General features: G+C 54.0%; 1 protein-coding gene across 1 annotated transcript in view; it reads right to left on the bottom strand.

The window, feature by feature from the left end:
* The window catches only part of SMARCA4 (SWI/SNF related, matrix associated, actin dependent regulator of chromatin, subfamily a, member 4), a 98713-nt gene that overhangs the window by 23868 nt on the left and 47234 nt on the right, over positions 1–27611 (bottom strand). Inside the window, exons 15-28 of the mRNA XM_017497770.2 lie at positions 25804–25980; positions 20786–20852; positions 20140–20250; positions 17887–18129; positions 16209–16322; positions 15385–15492; positions 14298–14384; positions 13466–13512; positions 11248–11414; positions 8675–8838; positions 6015–6242; positions 5669–5767; positions 5334–5411; positions 4403–4621 (exon numbers count right to left, since the gene is read on the bottom strand). Of these exons, the coding sequence (XP_017353259.1) occupies positions 4403–4621; positions 5334–5411; positions 5669–5767; positions 6015–6242; positions 8675–8838; positions 11248–11414; positions 13466–13512; positions 14298–14384; positions 15385–15492; positions 16209–16322; positions 17887–18129; positions 20140–20250; positions 20786–20852; positions 25804–25980 (1909 nt within the window). The remainder of the gene's footprint in view (positions 1–4402; positions 4622–5333; positions 5412–5668; positions 5768–6014; positions 6243–8674; positions 8839–11247; positions 11415–13465; positions 13513–14297; positions 14385–15384; positions 15493–16208; positions 16323–17886; positions 18130–20139; positions 20251–20785; positions 20853–25803; positions 25981–27611) is intronic.

Genomic DNA, 27611 nt, shown 5'->3' on the forward strand with positions numbered 1-27611 from the left:
CAGGATGGTCTCAATCTCCTGACCTCATGATCCGCCCACCTTGGCCTCCCAAAGTGCTGGGATTACAAGCATGAGCCACCGCACCCGGCCAACAACTGACATTGTTTAAGACGGATTCCTTATGGTAACATTGCTGAGAAGGACATGAATGTGAACAATATTAAGAGAATCCCTATGTATTAATTTTCAATGGCAATAACTAATAACTTATCCCAATGGTAAAAAATGCAGTCATGGGAGCCAGGTGTCCAAGGAATCTTGGGATTGGAAAAGTAAGGAGGGCCTGGACCCAAAAGCTGGCTGCTCTCTCACGCTGTGGCTGTGCCAGTGGGCTGGTCACTGTGCCTGGCTCTGGGCACATAGCAGTGACTCGAACCCTTGCTCCTGGCCCTTTCCCCCACCCCTGGAAGGGAGATGGCGATCAGATGGCAATATCCCACAAGCGGGGTGGCAAATGTGTCAGGTGCCAGGAAAGAGGGAAGAGAGATTCCAGAATGGTAAAGCAGGTATGGCTTAGAGGAGATGGGAAGCTGAGAGCCTCAGGGGGCTGGCAGGAGGTTAAGGCATCCGGGCCAGAAGATGCAGCAGGCAGGAGGCACTGGGAGAAGGCCCTCTGCAGACCCAGGGAGGAGTGGTAGGTCCCCCCAAATTCATGTCTATCTGGAACCTTGGAATGGGACCTTTTTGGCAAATGAGGTTTTTACATTTAGGATAGGATTAAGTTTTTTTTTTTTTTTTTTTTGAGACAGTTTCAGTTGGAGTGCAATGGCATGATCTCGGCTCACTGCAACCTCCAACTCCCAGGTTCAAGCTATTCTCTTGCCTCAGCCTCCTGAGTAGCTGGGATTACAGGTGCCTGCCACCACTTCCAGGTAATTTTTGTATTTTTGTGGAGACAGGGTTTCATCATGTTGGTCAGGCTGGTCTCGAACCCCTGATCTTGTGATCCACCCACCTCGGCTTCCCAAAGTGCTGGGATAACAGGTGTAAGCCACCATGCCTGGCAGGGATTAAGTTTTAAAAAATGTTCTTAAAAGAGACAGAAGGGGACACAGAGTTCTCGAGAAGTCCCCATGCAGACAGAGGCAGAGACGGGATGACGGTGCACCAAGCCAGGAGGATTCTGGAGCCATCAGGAGCTGGAAAAGCCAAGGAGGGGTCCTTCCCTAGGCCCTGGAAGGGAGCACAGCCCTGCTCACACCATGGATTAGACACCATAGATTGAGAATGGAAGGATTGTTGCTTTAGGCTGCCACTGTCATGGCCATTTCCGACGGCAGCCACAGGGAATGAATATACAGGGTCAGCCCAGCAGGGCAAGGGCCAAGAGAATTTTGAAGGCTTTGAGTTCACTTGGCCACAGACTGGCTGCCAGCAAAGTGGTGCCAATGACATGGTGGGGAAAGCCTGTTTTATATAATATTTTTCACAACTATGAATTTGAATATAACATGGAATAAGATGGGCTTAATGAGAAAAAATAGTCTCTTCAACAAATGCTGCTGGGACAACTGGATTTCCACATACAAAAAGATAAAGTTGGACGCTGATCTCACATCATGTATAAAATTCAACCCAAAATGGATCTTACATGGATCTAGATGGAAGAGCTCAATCTATAACCCTCCTAGAAGAAAACACAGGGGCAAGTCCTCGTGACCTTGGATATGGCAGTGGTTTCTTAAATACAACACCAAGGCACAAGTGAAAAAGAAAAATAAATAAACTGTAAGTACAATGAAAAAATTCCTGCTTCAGGCCGGGCGTGGTGGCTCAAGCCTATAATCCCAGCACTTTGGGAGGCCAAGGCGGGTGGATCACGAGGTCAAGAGATCAAGACCATCCTGGTCAACATGGTGAAACCCCGTCTCTACTAAAACTACAAAAAATTAGCTGGGCATGGTGGCGCGTGCCTGTAGTCCCAGCTACTCAGGAGGCTGAGGCAGGAGAATTGCCTGAACCCAGGAGGCGGACGTTGCGGTGAGCTGAGATTGCGCCATTGCACTCTAGCCTGGGTAACAAGTGCGAAACTCCATCTCAAAAAAAAGAAAAACTTCCTGCTTCAATGGATATCAAGGAAGTGAAAAGAGAACATGCAGAATGAAACAAAATATTTACAAATGATATCTATAAGGCACTTGTAAATAACTTAAAATTTGGTATTAAGATAAATGTATTTTAAATTTGGGTAAAGATGTGAACAGACATCTCTTTACAGAAGGTATACAAATGGCCAATAAGCACATGGAAAGATATTCCACGCTGTTCGCCATCAGGGAAAAGCAAATGGAAGCCACACTAAGCTGACACTTCCTACCTGCTGGGATGGCAGCAAGGGCTGCTGAGGATGTAGAGAAACAGCAAACCTCGTACACAGCTGAGGGGACTGTGAACTGGCACAGCCACCCAGGAAACCAGTCTGGGGGTCCTTCCAAAGGTTAAACAGAGAATTAACAGTGCTCCAGCAACTCTATGTCTAGGCATATATTCAAGAGAAATTAGAACATGTGCACACAAAAGCCTGTAAGTGAATGTTCCCTGTAGTATTATTTGTAATAGTCTGAAAGCTGAAACAACCCAAGTGGCCAACAAGAATGGACAGAAAACCAAAATGTGACATATCTGTACGAGGCAGGATTATTCCACCATCAAAGAATGATGCACCGCCACCTGCTGCATCACGGGTAAGTATGTTACATTTTGAGAAAAAAGTCTGACACCAAAGAACCCCACACTCTAGGACTCCACTGATGGGAAATGCCCAGAACAAGCAAAACCATAGGGCCAGAAAGAGCATCAGCGTTTGCCTGGGGCTAGGGAGAATCCATGAATTAACAGGAAATGACAAATCGGGGCAGGGCTTCTTTTGGGGGGATGAAAATGTTCTAAAATTGACTGTAGTGACAGATGCACAACTCTTGGATACACTAAAGATGACCGTATCATGCACCTTAAAAGGGTGAACTGTATGGTATGTAAATTACACCTAGAAAAAAATTTACATAGAATATCCACATATGAACTGATCTTAAATTTAAAAGGCACTCACTGCCTCACAGGTGCATGGCTGAGCCAGATGCAGTGGCTCATGCCTATATTCCCAGCTACTCTGGAGGCTGAGGCAGGCAGACTGCTTGAGCTCGGGAGTTTCAGACCAGCCTAGGCGACACAGTGAGACCCTGTCTTTACAAAAAAATTTAAATGAGCCAGGCATGGTGGTGGATGCCTGCAGTCCCAGCTACTCAGGAGGCTGAGGTGTCAGGATCACTTGAGGCCCCCAGGAACTGGAGGCCAGCCTGGGTAACACAGCAAGACTTTGTCTCTATTAAAAAAAAAAATGCAGGGCTGGTGACACTCATATGGCAGCTAAACAGCTCTGCTGCCACACAGGTCTTCGTGGCCCACACTCCCTCCTCAGGGTTTCTCTTCTCACCTGGGCGCCTGGTGTGTTTCAACAGCGCCCTCTGGTGCACAGCTTGGCAGGCAAGCTCATGAGTCTGGGCTGCTCCGAGGTAGGAGGAGGGGGCCAGGTCTGCTTGGCCACATGGGCTGGGCCACATGGCTCATTCCTGGGTGTGGCATTTTGTGCTGCATGGCCAAAAGCTGCCACCTGCCTTCTCGGAATTTTTGTTTCAGGGACATTTTAATGATACAACTTCAGGGATGGATTCTGAATCATCATCTCTGTAACAGAACTCACAGCCTCTGGGCTGGGAAGGGGTCTGATTTGTCACTGTAACCCCAGTGAGGATGTCAGTGCCAGGCACCTGTCACAGTGTGCCCTGGGGCTGGGAAGAGTGGGGGGGAGGCCCCAGGAGCACCACACAACTGACTCAGACATCTGCAGCTGCTGTAGCAGGGCCAGGTGCCATCTGCTGAGAACAAGCCTCACGCCAGCTCCACAAGCAGCTGCCAGCCCCAGGCAGCGCCTGGGGTTCAGAGGCCCTCGAGGGCTTGCCCCCTCCTTCCTCTCCATGACCGAGTCTCCCCAGCTCGTGCAGGGGGACTTGCCCAGACTGAGGCTACCCTGCAGGACACCTTAATAGTCCACGATTCACCCTTGTGCCTCCTTCTCGCAGGTACTGGGAATCCACAGAGATCAGCGACGTCATTTCTACCCTCGGGAAGAGGTAAACCCTCTACCTCAAAGACCAACCACACCCAGCAACAGGTCAAGCTGCACAGGGACCGTGGGCCCTTCCTGCATTCTGAGGCAGAGCTGGGAGGACCTGACCATCCCCAGGCCACGTCGGAAAGCTCTGGGCTGTTCACAGAGCCTGACCAGGAGTGGCCCTAGGGAAGCGTTTTGGACCCAGGCCCAAGTCCTGGCCGTGGGCCCCCTGTCTCTCCAGCCCTGCCTGGCGCCGGCCTGTGGGGGCTGCCGGGCCTCTCCGGCATGTACCTTGAGCCACTGCTTCTCCGTCAGTGAGTCGCTGTAGTCCACCTCCTTGCGGTGGCGGGAGCCACGGCCGAACATCTTCTCCTCCTCCTCCTCACAGGTCAGCCGCTCCACCTCTGCGTCGTCCTTGATGATCCATGAGGGGAGCTCGTCCTCCTCCATGAGGCGCGGCTTCCGCTTGGGGTTGCGGGCCTCCTCACGTCTGCGATCCAGGTCCATGCGCTGGTGGGCAGGCAGGCAGGCAGAGGGAGAGGCATCAGCATGTGGGCGCCAGGGGCACGCTCGACCCAGGATGCTAGGGACTCAGGAGGGGCTTTCTCTGTCTGTGGGGACCCATGCTGCTGTGGGAGTTAAATGTCAGCTCTTGATTTTTTTGGTGGCTGACCTCACCTGGCTACATCAGACCCTAACTAGGGGCTTTGCCTTGAAAGGCAGCGGAGACTCGAAAGGATGGAAGGCTGCATAAGATGAACCCGAGACCCAGCAGAGGGGCGGCAGCTGCACGGCACGGCGGCGCTGGAGGCATAAGGCCTGTGGGCCTAGAGGTCCTGCTCTAGTGGCTTCCTGTTTCCCACCCAGGGGCAAGGGGGCTCTTCGACTGAAGCCGTGGTCAGTCCTTGGCCTTGGACAGGCAAACTCCCTCTGAAAGGGAGTGCATGAAGCCCTAAAGAGCCGGTTAGAAAGCATAGCTGGCCGGGCAGGACTAGGGCGACACGCAGAATGGCTGGGTATACATCTCGCCATCCAAGGCTGGGGTGGAAGGCGGGTCACCCAATCTGGAGACATGAGTGGGCTACACTGTGAGCAGAGCTATCCCTGGCTCCCTGACCTGCTGGGGACACCACCATGGGCACGGGCACTAAGGCCTCTGCTTTGCTCCTGGCGGCAGCAGAGCGGGATGCCTGAACTGCACTGTGCAGCCTGCGGTGCTTACCATGAACAGGTCAAACTCCTCCTCGTGCCGGGCGATCATCTGGTTGACAGTCTCATCATCGGGCACCTCATCTTCCTCCTACAAGATTGCAAACTGTCAGTGCTGCTGCGGAGGGGCCGGGGTGGGCGGCAGCCGAGCTCAGCAGTGAGCGGCGGCGTCCGTGGGAATGAGCTGGTGGTCCCGGCGTGGCTGCGGTGGATGGGGACCCACACGGCAGCGAGAGGCATACACACGCACACGCACACGCACGCTCCGTGGGACCAGGGCCCTTGCTGGCCGTCTCAGTCGAGAAGCCGAGGATTGAATGGGCATGGAGACTGAACTACCCCTCTCACCTTTAGAGGTGGCTCCTCCAAGTCGGGGTTGACGCCCGCTGGCGGAGGGGCAGTGTGGGCGAAGCTGGCACTGCCGCTGCCCGTGCTGCAGTGTCTACTCTGTGGATAAATAGAGGACTTCAGTCTCCAGGGCTGTCAATCCGGCATCTTTCACCAGCAGTTTAGAAAAAAAACCACTTCAAAGAAAAAGCAAGTACTCATCCTCTTTCCGTTCAGCCCACACTCCCTTTACTCCAAAGGGATGCAAAAAAAATAAGACTTTAAAAAAAAAAAAAAAAAAAAAATGAAAGCCGCTCATGCGTCCACCACTCACGCTGGGGGGGGTCGGGGCTGGCGCTGGGCTCACCTCGTCCTGCTCCTCGTGCTCCAGGATGGCCTGCAGGAAGGCGCGCCGCTCGTGGCTGGAGGACTTCTGGTCGAACATGCCGGCCTGGATCACCTTCTGGTCCACATTGAGCTTGTACTTGGCCGCGGCCAGGATCTTTTCCTCCACACTGTTGACTGTGCAGAGGCGGAGTACGCGCACCTCGTTTTGCTGCCCGATGCGGTGGGCTCGGTCCTGCGCTTGCAGGTCCTGGAGGAAGAGGTGCCAGTCAGTCCCAAAAGAGCTCAGAAGGGAGAAGGCGGCCTCCGACACGAGCTGGAGAGGTGTGGTGTGAATGCCACCCTTGGCCTAGCAATTCTGTCCAGCCCGACCTGCAGCCACACGAGCTGGGAGCCTGGGTCGCCATGTGTCCCTGGGGGGAAGGGGGCTCGCATCACGTTCCTCCAGAAGTGCCACCTTCTACCTTACTGGGACCTGACAGATACTCAGGAAATCACCAACCCCCAGGGGGTTATATTCTCAAGCAGCTCCTGTGGCAGCTGCATAGCTCCCCAGCATGGCCTTGCACAGCTGAGCACCGTTTACAGGATGGGGTCGAAGCCCAGCTGCGCTCTGATGGTGCCTGTTTTGGCTGTGGGCCCTGCCATTCTCTTACTGTGCACACAAAACCGGAACAAGGTCTCACCTTTGTGAGCCTCAAAACTCCCTCTACTGACATTGGGCCCACCCCGTGGCTACTGTGTGGCCTGTATGAGTGAATAAACACCTGGAGCATGGCCCAGTGACTAGTGCAGTCAGGTCCCAACAACGTGGGTGCCGTGGCTGGGCTGTTAGTTTTCTCGGATTTTTTGAGGGGACAGCTGAAGTGCAGTGGCATGATCTCAGCTCATTGCAACCTCTGTCTCTCGAAGTTCAAGCAATTCTCCTGCCTCAGCTTCCTGAGTAGCTGGGACTACAGGCGCACACCACCATGCCTGGCTAATTTTTCTATTTTTAGTAGAGACGAGGTTTCGCCGTGTGAGCCATTGCACCCGGCCTGGGCTGTTAGTTTTATCATCACCCCAGCACACAGCAAGGAAGCTCCCATGAAATCCCGTCTCTGTGCCCAGGAGCCGCAGGGACAGGTTACGCACCAGTGATACTCCTAAACTCAAGACTGGCACCCATGTTGTGGCAGAGGCCACAGCTGGTGGGGTCCAGGAGTGCCTTGTGTCTGCTGCTCAGGCCTCCTGCCCTGTCAGCACGCTTCCCGGCAGGACCAGCCTTCCCCAATGTGCCCCTGGCCCTGGGGTGCTGCCTCCGCCCACTGCTGGCCTGCCAACAGGGAGACACAACCCACCACCTCTCAGGAAACTGACCAGTCACCAGGGTCTGGGCAGAAACTACACCCCAGCCTGATCACAGGAGGGGGCACCAGTGACCACCAGGGCATTCACCCATCAGACGAGTGACAATTTAGCCACAGAGAATGCTGGCACCCCCAAGCTGCGGGGAAGGGCAGGAAATGTTCACACCCCAGTGGTGGGGGTGAAACTGCTTTGGTAGAAGCAACCAGCACATGAAAGGGACAATGCTGGGGGTGGAGCGACCCCATGTCTGAAGGCTGAGCAGACCTTAGGGTATTGGCACAAGATGTCCTGGGGCAGCCATCTGCTGGGACGCCTGGTGGCCGATTAGATGACCAGGCAGCTTGCGATGTGCACCTGGCAGTTGACACCCACTGCTCAGTGGAAGAAGCACCTGCCAGGCCACGCCGCCTCTGTTAATCTCAGTACACACGTTCACGAAGGCAGAGGGCTGGCAGAGACTCGGGAGAGAGCAGGGTTGGAGAGGAAGGGAAAAGGGACTCCTGACCGTGTGTCACTAGTGTTTGTATATTAAAAATAACAAGAATGTATTGCCCGGGCGCAGTGGCTCAAGCCTGTAATCCCAGCACTTTGGAAGGCCGAGGCCATCCTGGTCAACATGGTGAAACTCCGTCTCTACTAAAAATACAAAACATTAGCTGGGCATGGTGGCGCGTGCCTGTAATCCCAGCTACTCAGGAGGCTCAGGCAGAAGAATTGCCTGAACCCAGGAGGCGGAGGTCGTGGTGAGCCGAGATCGCGCCATCGTACTCCAACCTGGGTAACAAGATCGAAACTCCGTCTCAAAAAAAAAAAAGAATGTATTAGCCTTATAATGAAACACAGAGAAAAGTTTTGTGCATTTTGAAATCCCTGTAGCTATGTAACAGCATGACCTGGTATCCACCGACACCAAGGTCCATGGGAAGTACATAGTTATGGAACAAGAGGAGGAAGTGAACAAGGGGCATGGAGTTCACCCCCAATTCTGTCTGAACAAGTGCCAGCGTGTCCACGCACACAGCATGCCCGTGGAGGCGGCCCACAGTGATGGCACGGGATTGATTAGGGTACCTTCCACCTACTTCTCATTGGGGCCATTCCAAGATTTAAGAAAAACCAAAATGGTAGGTGGCTTCTACACTGCGTTCCCAATCAGAGGGAAAGGCTGTTTGTATTTTGGGAAACAGGGCCCCTTCTCTGCTGTCCAGATGACCTATGGAGATTTGGGTGTGGCTCTTCCCAGCTACTGGAGGCTAGAACAAGTGAGGGTCGGTGTTGAGGTTTCGCAGGCACCCCTTCTTTCTCCCCAACCTGTGCTCAGCTCGCTTTTACCTGGTGAGGATTCCAGTCGCTGTCGAAAATGATCACAGTGTCAGCCGACTGGAGATTCAGGCCGAGCCCCCCAGCTCGGGTGCTGAGCAGGAAGATGAAGTACTCGGAGCCAGGCTCGTTGAAGGTTTTCAGCAGCATGCCTCGGTCCTCTGCCTTCGTGGTTCCTGACAGGCACAGAGGAGAACAGGGTCAGTGGGGTGACCTCAGGGGTGGGGAGGGGGTGCCAGGGAAAACCTGCTTCTGATGCCGAAACAGAATCGGTGCCTGCCAGCGTCCCTAGATCCCTGGCTCTGCACTCTCCACACAGGCCTGTGGGCCGCTGGTGAGTACCCAGATGTCCAGTTTTACCACCCAACGCCTCTCCACCCATCTCAGAGATTAAAACAGGCCTTGGTGGGAGAACCAGAGGGGGCGGGCCTGGAGTGCAGAGCCTGGCACCTGACTCACAGCCATGCCACAGGGTCAGCACGGCCGCCGCCACCACAGCCCTGGACTCTCCCCTATTCTGCCTTGTGCCATTCCATGGGGACTAGAGACACAGTGGCCAATGCTGGCAACACCGCCGCCCAAAACACAAAGGACCTGCGTGTGGGCAGACAGTGACTGCAGGTGCACCTGCCCTCAGCCCTGTCTCAAAACGTTTTGTGATTCACAAAGAAAATCCTCTACAGGTAACAGCATGGGGCTCGTGTCGCTTCTGGCGGGATCAGTGTCCCCATGCCCCAGAAAACCCAAGTCAAGGAGCCAGCACAGAGCTCCTGGGTGACATGCCCTCAGCGTTGTGGGCATTAAGGCATCGTCAACACTCCCTGGGCTGCTGGGAGTTCAGATGGAGGTGCCCTTGGAACACTGAAGTCATTTTGGTGATGAAATAAAAACTGGCCACTTCCTGACACCGGCCTACACGTGCCCAGGCACAGTGTGGAAGCCCACAGGAGCCTGGCCATCAGCCTGCAGTCTGCCCTCTCTCAGGCTCCAGATGTGCTTCTAGCACCCCAGGGTGGAGGAGGAGCAGGAGAGGGGCCACCCAACTCCCAGACGCCAACCCACCGGTGGGAGATGCAGTTTCAGGAGACTCCTTGAGCTCCTGCCCCTCCGCCACTCTCAATGGATTATCTGTCTCTGTGGCCATGACCACATCACAGACAGAGGGCACAGCTGTGGTTGAACTGATCCAAGTCCTGCCTTATGGAGTAGCCATAGGGCATTGGGATGGATGGGACTCAGGCTGTCTCCTGCGGGAGTCAGGGACACGACACAGACAGGGGCTGACCCTCTGGAAGCTCTGGCCCGCCCAAGGATGGGAGAAGCCCCTGGAGAGACTGAAGAGCAAAAGGTGGGGGTGGCCCTGAAGGGTTTTGGTTTTCAGCCTCAAAGCAGTGGGAAGCCCCCAAGAAAGAAGGCAATCTGGGGAGACCCCTGCAACAGACTTGTGTCTGTAGAGTGGGCCTGGACAGAACCCCAGGGGGAGCTGCGGGCTGGAGGGCCACACAGGACACACTTCGGGTGGTGCCCGGGCAGGTCAGCCCAGGAAGCACAGGTCTAAGTGATCAGTGGGAAGGGGGTTCAGAGGTCTGCAGTGTCCTACCGAGAGACAGACCTTGCTCGGGAGCTTCAGCAAAGGCTCTGGGAGGTCGTGCAGGGAGCAACAGACCGGCTGGGCCATGTCTGTCCCAGCAGCTCATGCTCACGTTTCTAGTAAGCCCCATTCTAGTATCTCCGCAGAAAACTCACTCCAGGGCCTCCCTGACCCACTGGGACTGACAGACCACATGTCCCTCGCTCTATCGGTGCCTCACAGCCTCTTCCTCCCTGACCTCCCGCGTGCTGGGGCAGGTGGGCACAGAAACACACACAGTGACCTTCCCGCCAGGGACCACAGGGCAGGGGGTTGGGCCGAGAGCCTCTCTATGGCAGCTGCTGCTCCTGCCCGGCAGTGCTTGCTTCCCTCCCTCCATGATCGCCAGAGTCCGATTCCCACTCCAGGCCTGACCTAAGGCAAGGTGGCAGCTACTGGGCTGCTACAAATGGCCCAGGGATGGGCATGTGGCTCACAGCAGCTAAATGAGCGCCAGCCTGGGACCTGCCTTTGCTAGGGACACTGAGCAGACGGAAGGGAAGTCAAGATGGAAGAAGGCAGAGCCAAGAGCTGGAGAAAAGTCTCTCCAACATCGCCTATGCACCTGGATCCATCTGTACCTGAAGCATGTTAACCCTTGGGGTTAGAGCTGTGTGAGCCTATCGGTGCTTTTTTCCCTATGTCAACATGGTATGGAATTCTGTCACTTCCAGCTGAAACAGTGTAGGGCACCCCTTCCCCAGTGTGCCCAGCATTGCAGTCTGTCAACCCGGGAGTCAAGACATCCGGCATCTGATCCAGCCCCGATGCCTCCAGGGCCCCTTCCAGTGCCGAGTGCCCGAGATGCTCAGCCAAAGGCTGAGCCCACTCTGGCCACAAGACCCAGAGTGCCTGGGCCTCACCCTGCCTCACAGGAGGGCATGCCAGCGAGAAGCTTCCATGGCAGCCGCAATGACAAAACCCTACAACTAACGTCTCACTCGCTCATACTCACCATCAAGTCTGAGGTATTTAAAGCCGCGATACGCAAAGTAATCTTCCATGATGGTCATGAGGGAGGTCATCTGGCAGAACAGCAGCACTTTGTGGTTGGTTGCTCGGAGTTTGGGAAGAATTCTATCGAGAAGCTCAAATTTACCCGAGGCTCGGTACAGGTCCAGCCTGGAGTGTGGAGGGAGGCGGGAGAGAAGGCGCAGGATGTTAAACCCGGCACCCTGCAGGCGGGCAAGGCAGGAAGTGCATCACCCTCCTCCAGGCCAGGCGCCAGGTTCAAGGACACAGAGGAGTCTTCCTAAGCAGATGCCACCCAAAGCTTCGGCAAAGCCGTTTCCCCTAACTGAAATAAGCCCAGCCACCCTCACTGGAAGGCACATCACCAGGGTGGCACATATATTTCTCATCTAACCCAGACACTCATGAGGATGAAAGGAGGCGCTATCACTCACAGCAACATGGGGGTGGGAACAGGGCTGCTCCGGGAAGCCAGATCTTATCCTTGCACCCAATAAAAAAGCCCCAGGAGCAAATGCCACACTGGAGGCACCCATGCCCTGCCAGCCCTGGGAGGAAGGGCCACTTCGGCTCCTCACACTCCCTCCAGCCAACAGCCCCTGGTTTATAGACGTAGAAACTGAGGCTGGCAGAGGAACAACATGAAATGGCTGATCACATGCCCAAGCCAGGCCTCCAGCCTCCAACCCAGGTGTACAGGACCCCGCTACACAACTCAGTATCAAAAAGCACATCAAAAAGAATTTGTTGGCTAGGCGATGGTGACTCATGTCTGTAATCCCAGCACATTAGGAGGCTGACGCAGGCAGGCAGATCACAGGGTCAGGAGATCGACACCATCCTGGCCAACATGGTGAAACCTCGTCTCTACTAAATATACAAAAATCAGCTGGGTGTAGTGGTGCCTGTTTATAGTCCCAGCTACTCAGGAGGCTGAGGCAGGAGAATCACTTGAACCACGGTACTGGAGGTTGCAGTCAGCCGAGATCGCGCCACTGCAACCTCAGTTTGTCCAGCCTGGCAACAGAGCAAGACTTCGTCTCAAACAAAAAAAATGTGTTATGTTTTCATTAGGTGCCTCTCTTCTTGCAAATGGCTTAATACCCCAGGAGAATTTAATGGAGGCTTCAGCGTAAGTTTTTTTTCTTTTTTTTTTTTTTTTTTTGAGACGGAGTTTCACTCTTGTTACCCAGGCTGGAGTGCAATGGCTTGATCTTGGCTCACCGCAACCTCCGCCTCCTGGGTTCAGGCAATTCTCCTGCCTCAACCTCCTGAGTAGCTGGGATTACAGGCACGCACCACCATGCCCAGCTAATGTTTTGTATTTTTAGTAGAGACAGGGTTTCACCATGTTGACCACGATGGTCTCGATCTCTTGAACTCATGATCCACCTGCCTCGGCCTCCCAAAGTGCTGGGATTACAGGCTTGAGCCACTGCGCCCGGCGTAATAAAGTTTTTAGCAAGGTTCTTTGTAATGGTGAAACTCCAGAAACAGCATCCACATCCATCAGGGGCTTAAAGGAGTCTGGGCTGCACCTTACAAAGCGTGCTATATAAAACACCCACACAGTGTAAAGAGTGCCTCTATACCAGTGAACAGGGTTTGGGCTCACAGAGGTTAGGAAAGCTGTCTAGAGTGAGAACTTGGAGGTGGGAGCTATAAGCCAGGTCTGCCTCAGAAATCCTGTCTCTTGGGGTAATAGTGGTCAGCTCTCCGAGCACTACAGATTTGTGTTCTAGCTGGGCGCGGTAGCTCACACCTGTAATCCCAGCACTTTGGGGGCCGAGGCTAGTGGATCACTTGAGGTCAGGAGTTCGAGACAAGCCTGGCCAACACGGTGAAACCCCGTCTCTACTAAAAATACAAAAAAATTAGCTGGGTATGATGGCGGGAGCCTGTAATCCCAACTGCTCGGGAGGCTGAGGCAGGAGAACTGCTTGAACCCCGGAGGTGGAAGTTGTGGTGAGCCAAGATCACAACATTGCACTCCAGCCTGAGCAACAAGAATGAAACTCCATCTCAAAAAAAAAAAAAGAAAAAAAAGAGGTTTGTATTCTTTGTTTTCGATTCTTCCATATTTTTTAAATTTTCTGCTTTTGAAGTTGGACAAACATAACAGCAACAATAAAGCCAACAAAACAACAGAAAACCTCTGTGTGGACCACCTGCCCACCCCACCCAGTTGGGAAGCTTCTCACCCTTGGACGATGCCACCAGTGAACCCCAAGTGTTCAGAAAAGGATTCCTGCAAGGGAAGGAGAGAGGGGTCAGTGCCAGGCAGGAACGAGTCACCGGGCCCCACTGCGGTCCACACACACCTCTGGTGCTCAGAAGACAGAGCCCCCACACCGTGTGCTCAGCATTCACCCGCTGGGGCTCTGAGGCCAGACTTGGATGCCAAAACCATCTTTCTCAGTCCACTGACAACCTTTCCCTCATGCCCCTCCAGCGAAGGAAAGGACATCGCAGTACAACACTCCTTACACTGTGAACGCACGAGGACGGCATGGGGCCACAGCCACGCTCAGGGTGCTCAAACCACCCCGAGGGCTCTCCTGGTGGGCATCAGAGGGTCTCCAACAACCCCAACACTTTACACCAAGAAACACGAACACATACATGCTTCTAAGAACCCAGATTCTCAAAGGCACCATGACCCAAAAGAGTTCACTGAAGAGGATGGTGACTCTTAATGCCCCGCAATGTGAGAAAAGCCAGTGTGCCAAAAAGATGCAGCAGGACCCCACTGGGGTGGCGGGGACACGTCCCCGGAGAAGTTTGCAAATGCTCCTGTTCTCTAATGCAAGGCTCTTCCAGGGCCTTGCATTCCTATTGCACCTTGTACCCTAACTGCTGGGATTCTTTCCGTAAGTACTGGCGAAGTGAAGACCAAACAACAAACATATGTACAGGCATCACCTAATGAAAAGGTTCAAGTCTACTGTAAAGAGCTCTCCAGGAGGAGTAAGCCAGCTCTGTGCAGGAGCCCCGCAGAAGCAGGCCCTGAGGTCCCGGCCACAGTGGGCTCACCTCGATGTGCTGGAACATGTAGGGGTGGTTGCAGATCTTCCGCAGCTGCATGATGGTATTCATCAGGGTCTTGGTGCCACCTTTGCCCTGGGAGGCAGACAAGAGGGTCCCAAATGGGGTCTTGCCCTCCTGGGGCGGGGCAGGGTGGGATGGGTTTGGTGCATGGGTAGGTGCTGGGAGAAGGGCCGTGAGGATCAGTGGCTTTTGGTACAGCAATTAAGAGTGAGGAAATGGCTGGCTGGAGGCCTGGAGGCCCCTAACAAGCCCAGGGAAACACAGGACTGCCTGGCACAACAGAGGGCAGACAGACAGGACAGAAACAAGACTGGCAAAATGCTGAGGTAGAGTACCCGATGCTGTGTGATGCCAGCTTTTTCCTGGGCATTGTGGGGGTCCCTAGAGGGTCTCAGCTAGGTGAGCCATGACTCGGGAGGCTCCCTGGGCTCCAGGGTGAGGAAGGAGGCGGGGGTAGGGGCGTGCATGATTTGGGCTGGGAACGGAATAGGGAACACACTACTGCTCATCTCAGGGTAGGAGGGGCACAGACACGTCTTAGCCAAAGTCAATGCCAGGTCGAAGTCAAGGCCTTGGGGAGAGAATCAAAGGGTCTGGTGCATTCCCTTGGAGGACAATTTCACTTGTGGTGAGGAGAGCCTGGCAGGTGGGGCCTGGGATTCTCAGACAGCCCCTGAAGGCGATAGCTCGCTCCTGCCCTTCACTTAATAACAGAGAGAAGGGGTTCAGAGCCTCGGCTGCAAAGGCTGCTCTTCCTAGCTGGGAAGTGGGGCATTCTATAATGCTCTAACTCTGCTGGGGTTAGTGTGGGGCCCAGGTTGCCAACTGCAGAAGGAGCCAGTTTCATAAGCAAAGGGAAAGCCACTGGCAGCTGAGTCAGTGTGTCCGAACCCAGACCACCAGCCATCATAATCAGGGCTGACCAGACACCCTGGGGATCACGACCAGGTCAGGCCTCAACGAGAACGAGGAGGCGAATGGCTCCGCTGGTCAGAGTGCGCTCTGCCCTGCCTGCCAAGCTGCCCACCTGGACACCCAGGGGGGAATGCAGTTGGGGGACCCCAGGGCCCACCTTCTTGTCCTTCTCAGAGCCGTCGGTCAGCAGCACGCCCTTGGCCTGCATGTGGCGGTAGAGCACTCGCTGCAGCGCAGACATGTCGCACTTGATGACATACTCCACCTGCAGGGGACATGCGATGCTCACGAGGACCCAAGCTGGCCTGAGGCCTGACCCCTACCCAGATCCAGGCCTGACCCCACCCAGACCCAGCCCTGATCCCTTGGCCTTGTTATATGAGCTCTGACCAGGGCATATAGGGGTGAGAGTGAGAGGCCCCCAAGGTGGGGAGAAGAGGTAAGACCTGGGCAACAAGAGGAAGCACAAGGCAGAGACACCAGGGGGATCCTGGGCCAGAAAGGGCCCCTTGGCCATTTTCCGGGGCCTCTCCACAGCTGTCCAGGAAAGAAAGGGCAAGAGGGGCAACTGCGGCCGGGGACCCTGAGTCCATGGGTCTTGTTGTGAGGACTGAGCCCCAGGTTGTGGCTGCAGCAGGCCTTGAGAACCCAGAGCCATGACAGGGAGCTGGGGGCCACCCCAAGCCCACGGCCCCTCCTGATGTGGCCAGGAAAGCACATGCAGGCACCTGGCCCCCGACAGGAAGTGGGACTGTGTGCTCTCACCTATCATGAGCTATGTGAGCCTATGAGCGCTTTTTCACCCCTACGGCAGAAGAGCAGCATAGGGCTTTACAGACCCAGTGGCGCCATCGCCACCCCCAAGCTGGATTGACCAGGGCAGGCCCAGAACTGTGGGAAGAGGGCCTGAGCACACCCAGTCCTGGGGAAAGCCCCCATGTGAGGCTGCTTCCCTGGTGGCTCCCCTCATAACTCTGTTACCTTTTCGGGCAACTGGGCTTCGACTTCCTTCTTGAGCCGTCGGAGCAGGAAGGGCCGCAGCACTTTGTGGAGACGCCGGATGATGAGAATGGTTTCCTCCTCATTCAGGTCCACCTGGAGCCCCCCAAGAGAGGAGAAACACACGTTACCTCCAAAGGAGGGCGACAGAGGTCTCACTAGAAGGTGTGGATGCGGGGACAGAGTAGACAGGGTCCCGTGGGTGGCCCTGCCCTCAGCACGTGGCTCTTCAGACTGCCTTACGCTTTCTAGGGGAACAGCAGGGCATCCTCTTCTTTAGGAAACTGTGAGGATCTGATTCCCTCCACAGAATTCCCGGGACATGGAACCACAGTACCCAGGGCACCCTGCTCCGTATGCCTCACCAGAAAGACCCCCGGCAGCAGGAGTGCTGCCTCTCCATGAGTAACACACACTGGAGTGTCCGCAAAACCCACCCCATGCCCAGCTAACGCTAGGAGCACAGCAGGGGCCAGGCTGACCACGTGGGGCTTACAGAAGGTGATTCACAGGGAGGGCTCTGCCATTGGGATCCTGCAGGGACTCTCATTCAGCCTGGGTGGAACCAGGTGAAAGAAACCCTGACTTCCCATGACGCCTACTCCTCTACGAAGAATTTAACTTTTAAGTGGTTTTTAGTTAAAAGAGTTAAAGGAAAGTGAGGCAATGCCTGAATTTTCCTTCTGATATGGCTTCCCAGGTAATCTCTTGGCAGAGCTTTTGCTCAGCTCAGAAAGTGACAAAACTGCAGCATCAGATCCTGGCCTTTAGTGTGGGGTTCCAGGAATCTAAAAATTGGGGACTCCTTTATCATGAGGATTTGGGGAAAGCCTTGGTTTCTCCATCACAAAGGTCTCTGCTTTGACCAGCAGCCAAGAGAGCAGAGAACTCATGGATGAGGCCAATGAGGCCCTAGCTGCCCTGGACCTGTCTTAAGTGGGAAGAAAGGGGTGGGCCCAGCCATCCCAGGCAGGACATTTGGAGGTCATCTCTGTAGTTCTGCCCACACTTCAGCGTCTGGCTACTTAAAGCCCTCAGCAGGAAACACAGCCCATCCCCCGCATTTCAATCTCCAACAGAAAGCGGGGCTCTAGGCTCAGGGATCAGTGCTGGTGTGGGACAGCTCATCAATGATGAAGCTGCCGGGTCTCAGTCTGGCTGATGGTGCCACCCAGACACTGAAACAGACCAGCCACAGCACTCTATGAAAACAACCTAAGACAGATCCTCACCATGTGGCCCCGTTAACTGCCATCTTCCAACCTTCCCACTGCCCAGAGGGTGAGTTCTGAGGGCACCTAAAGGGGCCTACAGGATGCTGTGCCTCCAGCTGTGCTCTTCACACCCTTGCTGGACCCACAGCTGCCGCAGGGTCTTATTCCTCACTGTCCCCTCTCTGCACCTGGAGCACAGGGTCAGAGACGCCCCAAGCATCCCCAGGTTCATTGTCATGACCTCTGCCCTGCTGCCCTGGGGCCCTTGTGGCTGCCCGGCCTTGGGTGCCGGGGCTCCCCTGCTCCATGCAGATGCGGACTCTTGCCAGGTACCCAGCACAGGCCCAGCCAGCTGTAGCAGGTCCTCAATGTGCTCTGATGCACTCTGACCATCAGAGTCGGCTGCACCCAGAACCGTAAGCGGGAGCACAGCTGGGCACACCCACCTTTTCCCCGGTCATGGCAAACGGTGCATTGAACCACTGCTCGAAGGTGCTGCAGCTCTTGAAGATGGTGGGCAGCAGGAAGTTGAGCAGCGCCCAGAGCTCGGGGAGCTTGTTCTGCAGCGGCGTGCCCGTCAGCAGCAGGCGGCGGGGCGCCACGTAGTGCGTGTTGAGCACCTGTGTCAGCTTGCAGTGATGGTTCTTCATGCGGTGACCTTCGTCCACGATCATGTACTTCCAACGGATCTGCGGGCCCCAGAGCGGGCAATCAGGGGACAGGGCAACAGCTAGTCCGGCACAGGGGGAGACTCACCTACCCTGTGCCCAGGAGCCAAGAAGGCTCCAGGTGGAAGAGCACAGCCGGGTGGAGAGCACAGGCCTAGCGCCCCCCGGGGCCGACTCGCCGAGTTCGAGCCACACAACGCAGCCTCTAGCAAGCCTGGGTAGAGACAGGGCCATGACCCCTGACTATGTCAGGGGAACAAAGTGAGGTGCAAAAAGTCCTCCGCTTCCCTCCAAAATCATGTATATTAATCTACAGCACAGAAAAACGTGCAGTACATTCCGGCATAAGATACATCTTGCTGACTGGGGTTTGTCCTGCTGGTGTGGAGGGTCTCAGGGAGACTGGGTTGGTGACAGGTACATTTCCAATGAGAAGGCTGTGATTCAGAATGTGCAATCCATGGGGTAGGGGCCCCGCCATGACATACAGGGCCATGTGGGTCAGGAGGGGGTGCAGTGGCCGCACTCAAGGAGCACTCCCACTGCAGGGCGATGATATTAACTGAGCCATGGGCAGGAGGCATGGGGATTCCAGAGCCTGGTTCTTGGGGCTGTGAAGGGCCTGGCTTTGTATAGTCAGCAGGGGTGAGCTTCAGAGGAGTACCTGTAGCACAGGCCTGAGGGAAGGGCCTGCACACGGGATACCCAGCACCCTGGGCCTCAGTTTCCTCTCTTGTTGGCTCAGGGATAAAGCACCCAGTCCTTGGAAGGCTGAGGCAAGAGAATCGCTTGAACCTGGGAGGGTGAGGTTGCTGCAGTGAGCTGAGATCGCTCCACTGCACTCCAGCTTGGGTGACAGCCATGAGACTCTGTCTCAAAAAAAAAAGAGAAAGCCCCAGCATTGTCACTGTAGCCAAGCACTGAGAGGCAGGGTGACCTGTAAACAGCTCCTCCATCTCTCCATCCCTGGGTCAAGAACTCTACTATTAGGCCGGGCAGAGTTGTCTGGTGCTTTATGAGGCCAAGGTGAGAGGACTGCTTGAGACCAGCCTGGGCAGCATAGCAAGACCCTCATCTCCACAAAAAAATTTTTAAAAATTTGTTGGGCATGGTGGCATGCACCCGGATATAGTCCCAGCTATTCAGGAGGGTGAGGTGGCAGGATCACTTGAGGCCAGGAAATCAAGCCTGCAGTGAGCTGTGATCACACCACTGCACTCCAGCATAGGCAACGGAGTGAGATTCGGTCTCAAAAAAAAAAACTCAAAACCCAAAAAATTCTCTACTGTTCAACACTCACTTAGCTGGACGTTTAGGGATGAGACCAGGTGCATCTTTACGGGCAACCCCTACTCAAATGAGGAGCATGAGTTTTGAAGGCAGAGGACTATGTTTTCTATCCAGGGCATATTCTCAGTCATCACTGGCCACGCTAGGATTCCCTTCAGTTTCATCCCAGAAGAGGCTCCCAGGCCAGTAGGACACTCCCAGAGCAGCCTGACCCAGCTGTCCAAGGCCAACAGGCAGTCATGATGCTGGGCCCTCAAGCTCTCCTCCACATGCTGAATCTCAGCCCACAGCCTGTGGTGAGAAGCCAGGGCCGCAGGGAGGGATGGCCAAGGTGATGAGAAACAGCAGGACACAAGGCCCGCCTGGCCAAGACCCCACAGGGACCCTGCAGGTGGATCAGGAGGCAATGTGGTGCTGAGGCTCTCTGGGCAGAAACCCTGAAAGAAGGCAGAGCACCTCAGCTTGTACGCCCTGGCTTCTGTGTAGACGGTCCCAGCTTCTGGGCCTGACACAGGGCCAGCCTGGAGATAGTTAGGGATGTAAACCCTAGGTCACCCCCACCTGGGCCCTTCCCCTACATGGGACAGTTGTCTTCACGTGCATGCAGGTGGCACTCCGGGAAGTTATTGTAGGGGCTTTGGAGAAGACGAGCAGCGTGACACACGTGTAAGCATCGTGGTCAGGCAGCAGCCTCTGAAGCACGTGATATATGGCTTGGGGTTTCCCATGAGGACACGCTACCTTGGCGAGGATGTGCTTGTCTTTGATGATGTACTCATACGTCGTCAGCAAGACGTTGAACTTCCCGCTCCGGAGCTGGGGGACAAAGGCCCGTCTTGCGGCCGGGGATCCCTGCAAGGGAAGCAAGATACACAGCTCAGCTTTTGGGGCCGGGTGGCCAGGTGAAACGAGGGGCAAGGCACCCCCTGCAGCTGTCCAGCAACATGGTGGGAAGGCTCATCTCGCCAGAGGTAGTGGGGAAAGGTGCTGGAACATGCACCACAGGAAGAAGAGGGAGCAGCGCAGGCCAGCGGTGGCCGGGGCCTGGGGGAACAACGGGGCATGCACCGCCATCTGTGCACTCTTGGTGGCTGACAAGCTCCTCTCTTGCCAAGTCCCCATCTCAGTCCCCCAAGCTGGCCTCTGAGTGCTGGCCACCACGCTCACTCCTGCCTCCTCCCCAATGAGCGCCCTGTCCCTGCCCAGTCCCAAATCCCGGACCTATGTGACTGGAGTTCCAGGCTGTGGACCCAGCATTCTCCCCAGGTTCACCAGCGAGAGGTACATGTGGACTTCCCACCAGCCACCACCTGCACCTCCGTGCTCCTGCCCGCCCTACGCCATGTGCCGCAGCAAGAGTGTGGAAACCTCTGCGGCTGTGACCTACCTTGTAGGACACCTTCACCACGGAGGGGGCCCACTTGTCGAACTCATACGCCCAGTTGGACAGCGTTCTGATGGGACAAGGAAATGAGAGTCAAGTGCTAGTCTCTCATCAATGGCTCATTGTGCAAATCCACAGCCACTGACTGCCAGGGGCAAGGCCAACACCACCGCGGCCGTGGTGAAGGCTGGGGACAGCTCTTCAAAGAGCGTGGGGAGCAGGGGACTCGGCAGCCATGCGCTTCCGCTGCCCTTTGCCCTGCCCACTCTGCTGGAACCTGGATGAGGCAAGGGAGGCAGTGCGGTCTTCTTGCAACTATGAGATAAAGAGCCTGAGGGCTGGAGTCACCCAAGAATGACTGGAAAGAAACCTGGGGGAGGCTGTGTCCCTAATGGCATCTTGGAGCTACTGGGCCTGACCCTGCACTTCCATTGACTTAGGAACAGCGAAACCTCCCTGGAGTGACAGGGGACAGTCAGGGCACCGAGGGAGAAGCCGGAGGTATGGGGAGTATCTGTAGCGGAGGGAGAAGGGCCAGGAGCAAGGGTCAGGAGGGAACTGAGGGGACAGGTCCTGGAGACAGAGGTCCAAATAGAGGCGGGACAAGCAGCTCATGGCAGGAAGCGGCAAGTCCCAGTAAGAGGTATGACATGACCAGATGCCTGTACACTGTAAACATACCCTAGGGCGAGGGCCCTCTTCTGGCTGCAGGAGCTGACACTCCACACCATGGACACCTGCCCACGTCGGGTGCAATGTGAAAAGACTGCATGCGCGCCCATGACACAACCTCACTGAAGTAGGGGAAGGAGCTGACCTCCATCCCCCTGGAAATGGAGTCTGACTGCAATCTGGAGGCCTGAAGACACAAGGAACTGGCCCTAAGGCCTGCACCCTAGTGGGTCAAGATGCTTCTTGGGGGTATGGGCTCACCACTCCGAAAGTGCTGTCCACAATGCTGAGAATGGGCAGACACAGGGTGGAAGTGTGAGAGGGAACCAGTGGTCCTCTCTCAGAGCCACAGACAGTAGCATGAACTCACGATCAGCTTAACACAGAAACAGATGCCGAGGCAGATAACGCCTTTTAGACGGGTGTGCACATAGCATCAGCATGCAGGCAGCAGACACGAATCTCCTAGAGCTGACCACTGAGAGAGCCCGGGAGCAATGACACCCCTGAAGCAACAGGCCCATCCAGGACCCAGGTCTTGGTTCCCAATAAGAGGGGAAACCAGGGCTCCTTGGAGAAATGGCTGACTCCAGGGAGAGGGCGGGAAATGGACTACATGAGCATGCAGCATCTCTTGGTGCCAAAAAGCAAGAAAGTCCTTGAAATTCACCAAGAGGCTGGGGGCATGTCACAGGACAGAGGAGCAAACTGAAAGAGCTCCCAGAGACCGAAGCTGGATGGATTTGAGCCACAAAATGAAAAACCCAGCACTGGTGCATAGCCTGGAGTATAAAATAAATATCAATGGGTCCATACTCATATTAAGAAATGACTGAATAAATTCATAGAGAAAACACTATTCTTCTAGGGAGAATTCTCCCAGGCCAGATCTGAAACGACTGAAGCAATGGAATACGTGTTTATGTCTGTGAGTCCACACTCCTATAATAAGGGCGGATAGAAACAGGTAACCATGTATTTGGTGACTCCGATTACTTTATCAGGCAAAACTTACCTGATGTCTGCTGCTATAGTTTGGGTATTTGGCACCTCCAAACCCCAGGCTGAAATCTGATTTGGAGGTAGGGAATTGTAGGAGGCAACTAGGTCATGGGGACAGAACCCTCGTGAACGGCCTGTACTGTACCGGGGCCTGCGGGATGAGTGAGATCCCGCCGTATGAGCTCCTGTGAGAGCTACTGTTAAAAAGAGACTGGCACTCCCATCTTCCTCGCCTCTCTCCCCACGGAATCTCTCCCCACTGGTTCCCCTTTGCCTTCTACCAGGAGTGGAATCTGCCTGAAGCCCTCACCAGATGCTCAATCTTCCAGCCAGTAGAATCATGAGCCAAATAAACATTTTTTTTTTTTTTTTTTTTTTTTTAAAAATTTTTAATTTTTTTTTTTTTTTTTTTTTTTTTGACAAAGAGTTTCACTCTTGTTGCCCAAGCTGGAGTGCAATGGCATGATCTTAGCCGACTGCAACCTCTGCGCCCTTGGTTCAAGTGACTCTCCTGTCTCAGCCTCCTGAGTAGCTGCGATTACAGGCATGCACCACCACACCCAGCTAATTTTTTTTGTATTTTTAGTAGAGACAGGGTTTCACCATGTTGATCAGGCTGGTCTTGAACTCCTGACCTCAAGTGATCTACCTGCCTCAGCCTCCCAAAGTGCTGGAATTATAGGCGTGAGCCACTGCACCTGGCTAAAGCTCTTTTATCATCTAGCCTCAGGTATTCCTGTATAGCAACACAAAATGTAGTAGGACAGATGCTGAAATTATCGGGGAAAATAGGAACAGAAATGGGATATTCACATAGTGCTGACGTGCATTCCCAAGAGACAGTTATCAATGACAAAGTGTAAATCCTCAGTTTACGGTAGGAAACCCAGCAGGTACCTGGCATGAGAGACCCAGGCCTCAACATCATATGCCTTCCCCTAAGGCACATCAAGCATGGCATGGCGTCACTCCCTGGGATCGTGTCAGACAAACCCAAACTGAAGGAAAGTCTACCAAAGGTCCGACAGTAGTGTCAAGCTTGAAAAGGACGAAGAAGAAATGAGGAACTGCCACAGACGTGACCGTGTGGAGTCCTGGACCAGAACAAGGCCAGTCATGCGAAAACCGACAAGATGGGTAAATAAGGCCTCTGGTTTGCTAATAGTATTACGTCCATGTTATTTTCCTGGTTTTCATAATTGTCCTGGGGTTATGAAAGAATTGGGAAGATGGGTGAATGGTGCATAGCAATTTTTTACGTCAACTCTACAATGTTTTATAAGAATGAGATCATTTCAGCTGGGCATGGTGGCTCACTCCTGTAATCCCAGCACTTTGGGAGGCTGAGGTGAGGAGTTCGAGACCAGCCGCCTAACCGACAATGGTGAAACCCCATCTCTACTAAAAATACAAAACTCAAAAACAAATAAATAAAATAAAATAAAATAAAAATACAAAACTTTGTTGGGCAGGGTGCCTGTATCCCAGCTACTCAGGAGGCTGAGGAGAATCGCTTGAACCTGGGAGGCGGAGGTTGCAGTGAGACGAGATCGCGCCATTGCCCTCCAGCCTGGGTGACAGTGCGAGACTCCATCTCAAAAAAAAAAAAAAAAAAAAAAAAAAAAAAAAAAAAAAAAAAAAAAAAAAAAAAAAAAAAAAAAAAAAGAATGAGATCATTTCGAAATGAAAAGTTTTAAAAAAATTTATTCTGTAAGTAGATAACAAAGAATCAAAAATTTAAAGCAAAAAAATTAACAACTAAAACCCAAGGCTGCAGAACAGCACCCTGGAGAGTGCCATTCCAGCAGAGACAGTGATCTGAGACGTCTGAAGCGAAACAGAGAAAACTGGGAACTGAAAAGGACGGCACCCATTAGCCTCTGGGGGAAGAGGGGCAAAGGCAGAGCTGGGAGTGAGGTGGGTGGAGCTGTAAGGAACAGCATTCAGACATAGACAAGGGACAGAGCTCAGGCAGGTGCAGCCAGAGGGAACTCTACAGCAGTTTGGGTCTAAGGAAGAGGGGAGGTAAGGCCACCTGTGGCCCTATGGCCAGGACGCCCTGCTCCTCCAGGGCAGTCTGTTTCGTGCCATGTGGGAAGCCAGGGAACAAAAGAAAGAAACGCCTCCACGGTAAACCCCGGAGGGTTCTGGGGTCCCTCGCCTTTCCTCTAGTCTTCCCTGCAGTGGTCAGGAGTCAGGCCCACCCTACGGGGGTGGGACCCCTGGGATCCAGCGGTTTTACAGGCACAAGGCCATTTTCCCATGGGCTTGGGGCATGGGCACACAGCTTTCCAGCCTGCTGCGGATGGGGGTGCGCTGCTGACGTACAGCAGCACTGGTCCCAGTGAGTGCCTGATTGGAGTTAGGGGCTGTGCTCTAAGGCCAGACCAAGTGCCGTGCTGAGGTTTGGCCAATCACAGACTAATCCCCAGGCCAGTGATTGCTGGCGTGCTGGACATGTGACCTGAATTGGACCAATAAAAGCCAGCCCTGGACTTTCTGGGAAAACCCTAAGGCAGGTCCCCCTTTCGGTGCAGGTGCTGAGCTGCGTAGAGGGATGTCCAGAGAGGTGGGCAGGGTGGGCTTTCAGTTTGCTGGGAGAGAAAGGCCAGAGGAGCCAGGCAGTGACAAGTGACAGACTCTTAGGGTGTCCAGATCCCAGCATGTCCCAGGACCTGGGCCAAGCTGGGATGTGCCTGAGCACTCTGATGCCCTGCACATAGAAACTGCTTGTTCAGTGGAGTCTAAATGGCATCACTCTACTTTTCTAGTATGACGTTCTTGTCTCCTGTGACTCCCCTATGTGGACTTTGCTGGTTGTGGGACTTGAAAAGGATACCAAGGACATCCCAGGAGAGGGACCCCACATCTCCCCAGGTGTGGAAGAGACTCTCAGTCATGCCCCCACTTGCTCCTGGATCCAGAGGCAGGCTGTGACAGGTGGAGCTGTGTGCACCCCGGAGGCTGGTGTAGCAGTCCTCACCCTAGTAGCTCAGGATGACACTGTGCTTGGAGACTGGGCCATTACAGAAGCAGCAAAGGTAAAACAGGCCATTAGGGTGCAACCTCATCCAATCTCACCAATGTCCTTATAAGAAGAGATGAGGACACAGACACGCACAGAGGGAGGACCATGTGAAGACACAGGGAAGGCAGCCTCTGCAAGCCAGGGAGAGAGGCCTCAGGTGGGAGCAATGCTGTTGACACTTTGACTCTGGACTTCTGGCCTCCAGGAAAATAAATTTCTGTCATTAAGCCACCTCATTTGTGGTATTCTACTGTGGCAAACTAACGAACACAGGAGCATATGAGTGCTCGATGGGGTGCTGCTGGTACCGGGTACTCACGAGAGAGGCACGATGATGAGGAAGGGCCCATTGATGCGTTTGTGCTCCATGAGGTACGTGATGAGCGCAATGGTCTGGATGGTCTTCCCCAGGCCCATCTCGTCGGCCAGGATGCCGTTCAGGTTGTTGTTGTACAGGGACACCAGCCACTCCAAGCCTTTGATCTGCAAGGACAGACACGGTCACGCCAGGACTGAAGGCTGAGTTGGACACCAGAGGGTTCCCCACACTTCAGAGACTCAGACACCACCACCAACCACAAGTCCTGCCCGAGCCACATCCCACCCAAGACTGCCTTTACTGAGTGTATTTCCTCTGAACCAAATCCATCCTTCATCGATTGCCTCATCCTTAGCAATAACGTCTATGAAACTGCAGGGTGACTGTGCTAATGATGGGCGTGTGTAACATTTCTGGTGCATATCTGAACAGCTCATTCCAACTGTTACACTGTCCGTCTGCCTGTTCCTGCTTGACAATGACCCACAGAGCACACAGGAGAAACCTGCCCACAACACGGGAAACTTGCACTCAGTAAACCACGAGGGCTTCAGGGTGACTTAGTGAGGAATTCACGGACTAACTATCATTTCATGATTAAGGGAGGGCTTTCCAAAGCCTGGGAGCTTCCTGAAATACAGGCATTAAATAGAAGACTATTTGCAAACTGAATATAATGTTAGGAAGGAAAATTTGGAAATTTTCATAATGGATTGAGGAAGTGAGTTCCAGCCAAGTTCTAATTCTATTTTTTTTTTTTTTTTGAGATGGAGTCTCACTCTGTCCCTCAGGCTGGAGGGCAGTGGTGCAATCTCGGCTCACTGCAACCTCCGTCTCCCAGGTTCAAGTGATTATCCTGCCTCAGCCTCCCAAATAGCTGGGATTACAGGCATGCACCACCACACCCAGCTAATCTTTTGTATTTTTAGTAGAGTCAGGGTCTCACCAAGTTGGTCAGCCTGGTCTCGAACTCCTGACCTCAGGTGATCCACCCAACCTCAGTCTTCCAAAACGCAGTGAGCCACTGCACCCAGCCAAGTTCTAATTCTTCTAATTGCATGGGACTCTTGGAAAACTCCACTGACCATGAGATTTGCCTTCATTTCATTATTGTTTTATAGAGATGGGGTCTCGCTATGCTGCCCAGACTGCAGTGCAGTGGCTATTAACAGGGACTATCTCACTACAGATCAGTGTAACAGTTTTGACCTGCTCCAGGTTTGACCTGGGCTGATTTCCCTCTCCTTAAGGCCGCCTGGTGGCCCCCAACTCCTGGAAGGTCATCATATTCGTGCTGAACTTGGTACAAACACCCGATTCATACAGGGCACTACAGCCTGGGACTGGGTGGTCCTCCCACCTCAGCCTCCCAAGTAGTTGGGACTACAGATATGTGCCACCAGCCCCAGCTAATTTTTAAAATACTTTTGTACAGGCAAGATCTCACTATGTTGCTCAGGCCCACCTTCAACTCCTGGGCTCAAGCCATCCTCTCATTTCAGTTTCATAAGTAGCTGGAACTATAGGCACATGCGTAGCATTGAATGTTGATATTAGCACAAAAGGTTTGAGAGTTCTCTTTAAGAAAGTTGGGGCCAGGTGCAGTGGCTAACGCCTGGAATCCTAGCACTTTGGGAGGCCAAGGCGGGCTGATCACCTGAGGTCAGGAGTTTGAGACCAGCCTGGCCAACATGGTGTAACTCCATCTCTAATAAAATTACAAAAATTAGCTAGGCATGGTGGCATATACTTGCAGTCTCAGCTAGTTGGGAGGCTGAGGCAGGAAAATCACTTGAACCCAGGAGGAG

The sequence above is a fragment of the Cebus imitator genome, unplaced genomic scaffold (genome assembly GCF_001604975.1).
Source record: "Cebus imitator isolate Cc_AM_T3 unplaced genomic scaffold, Cebus_imitator-1.0 Scaffold234, whole genome shotgun sequence".
In the NCBI taxonomy this organism is placed as follows: Eukaryota; Metazoa; Chordata; class Mammalia; order Primates; family Cebidae; genus Cebus; species Cebus imitator.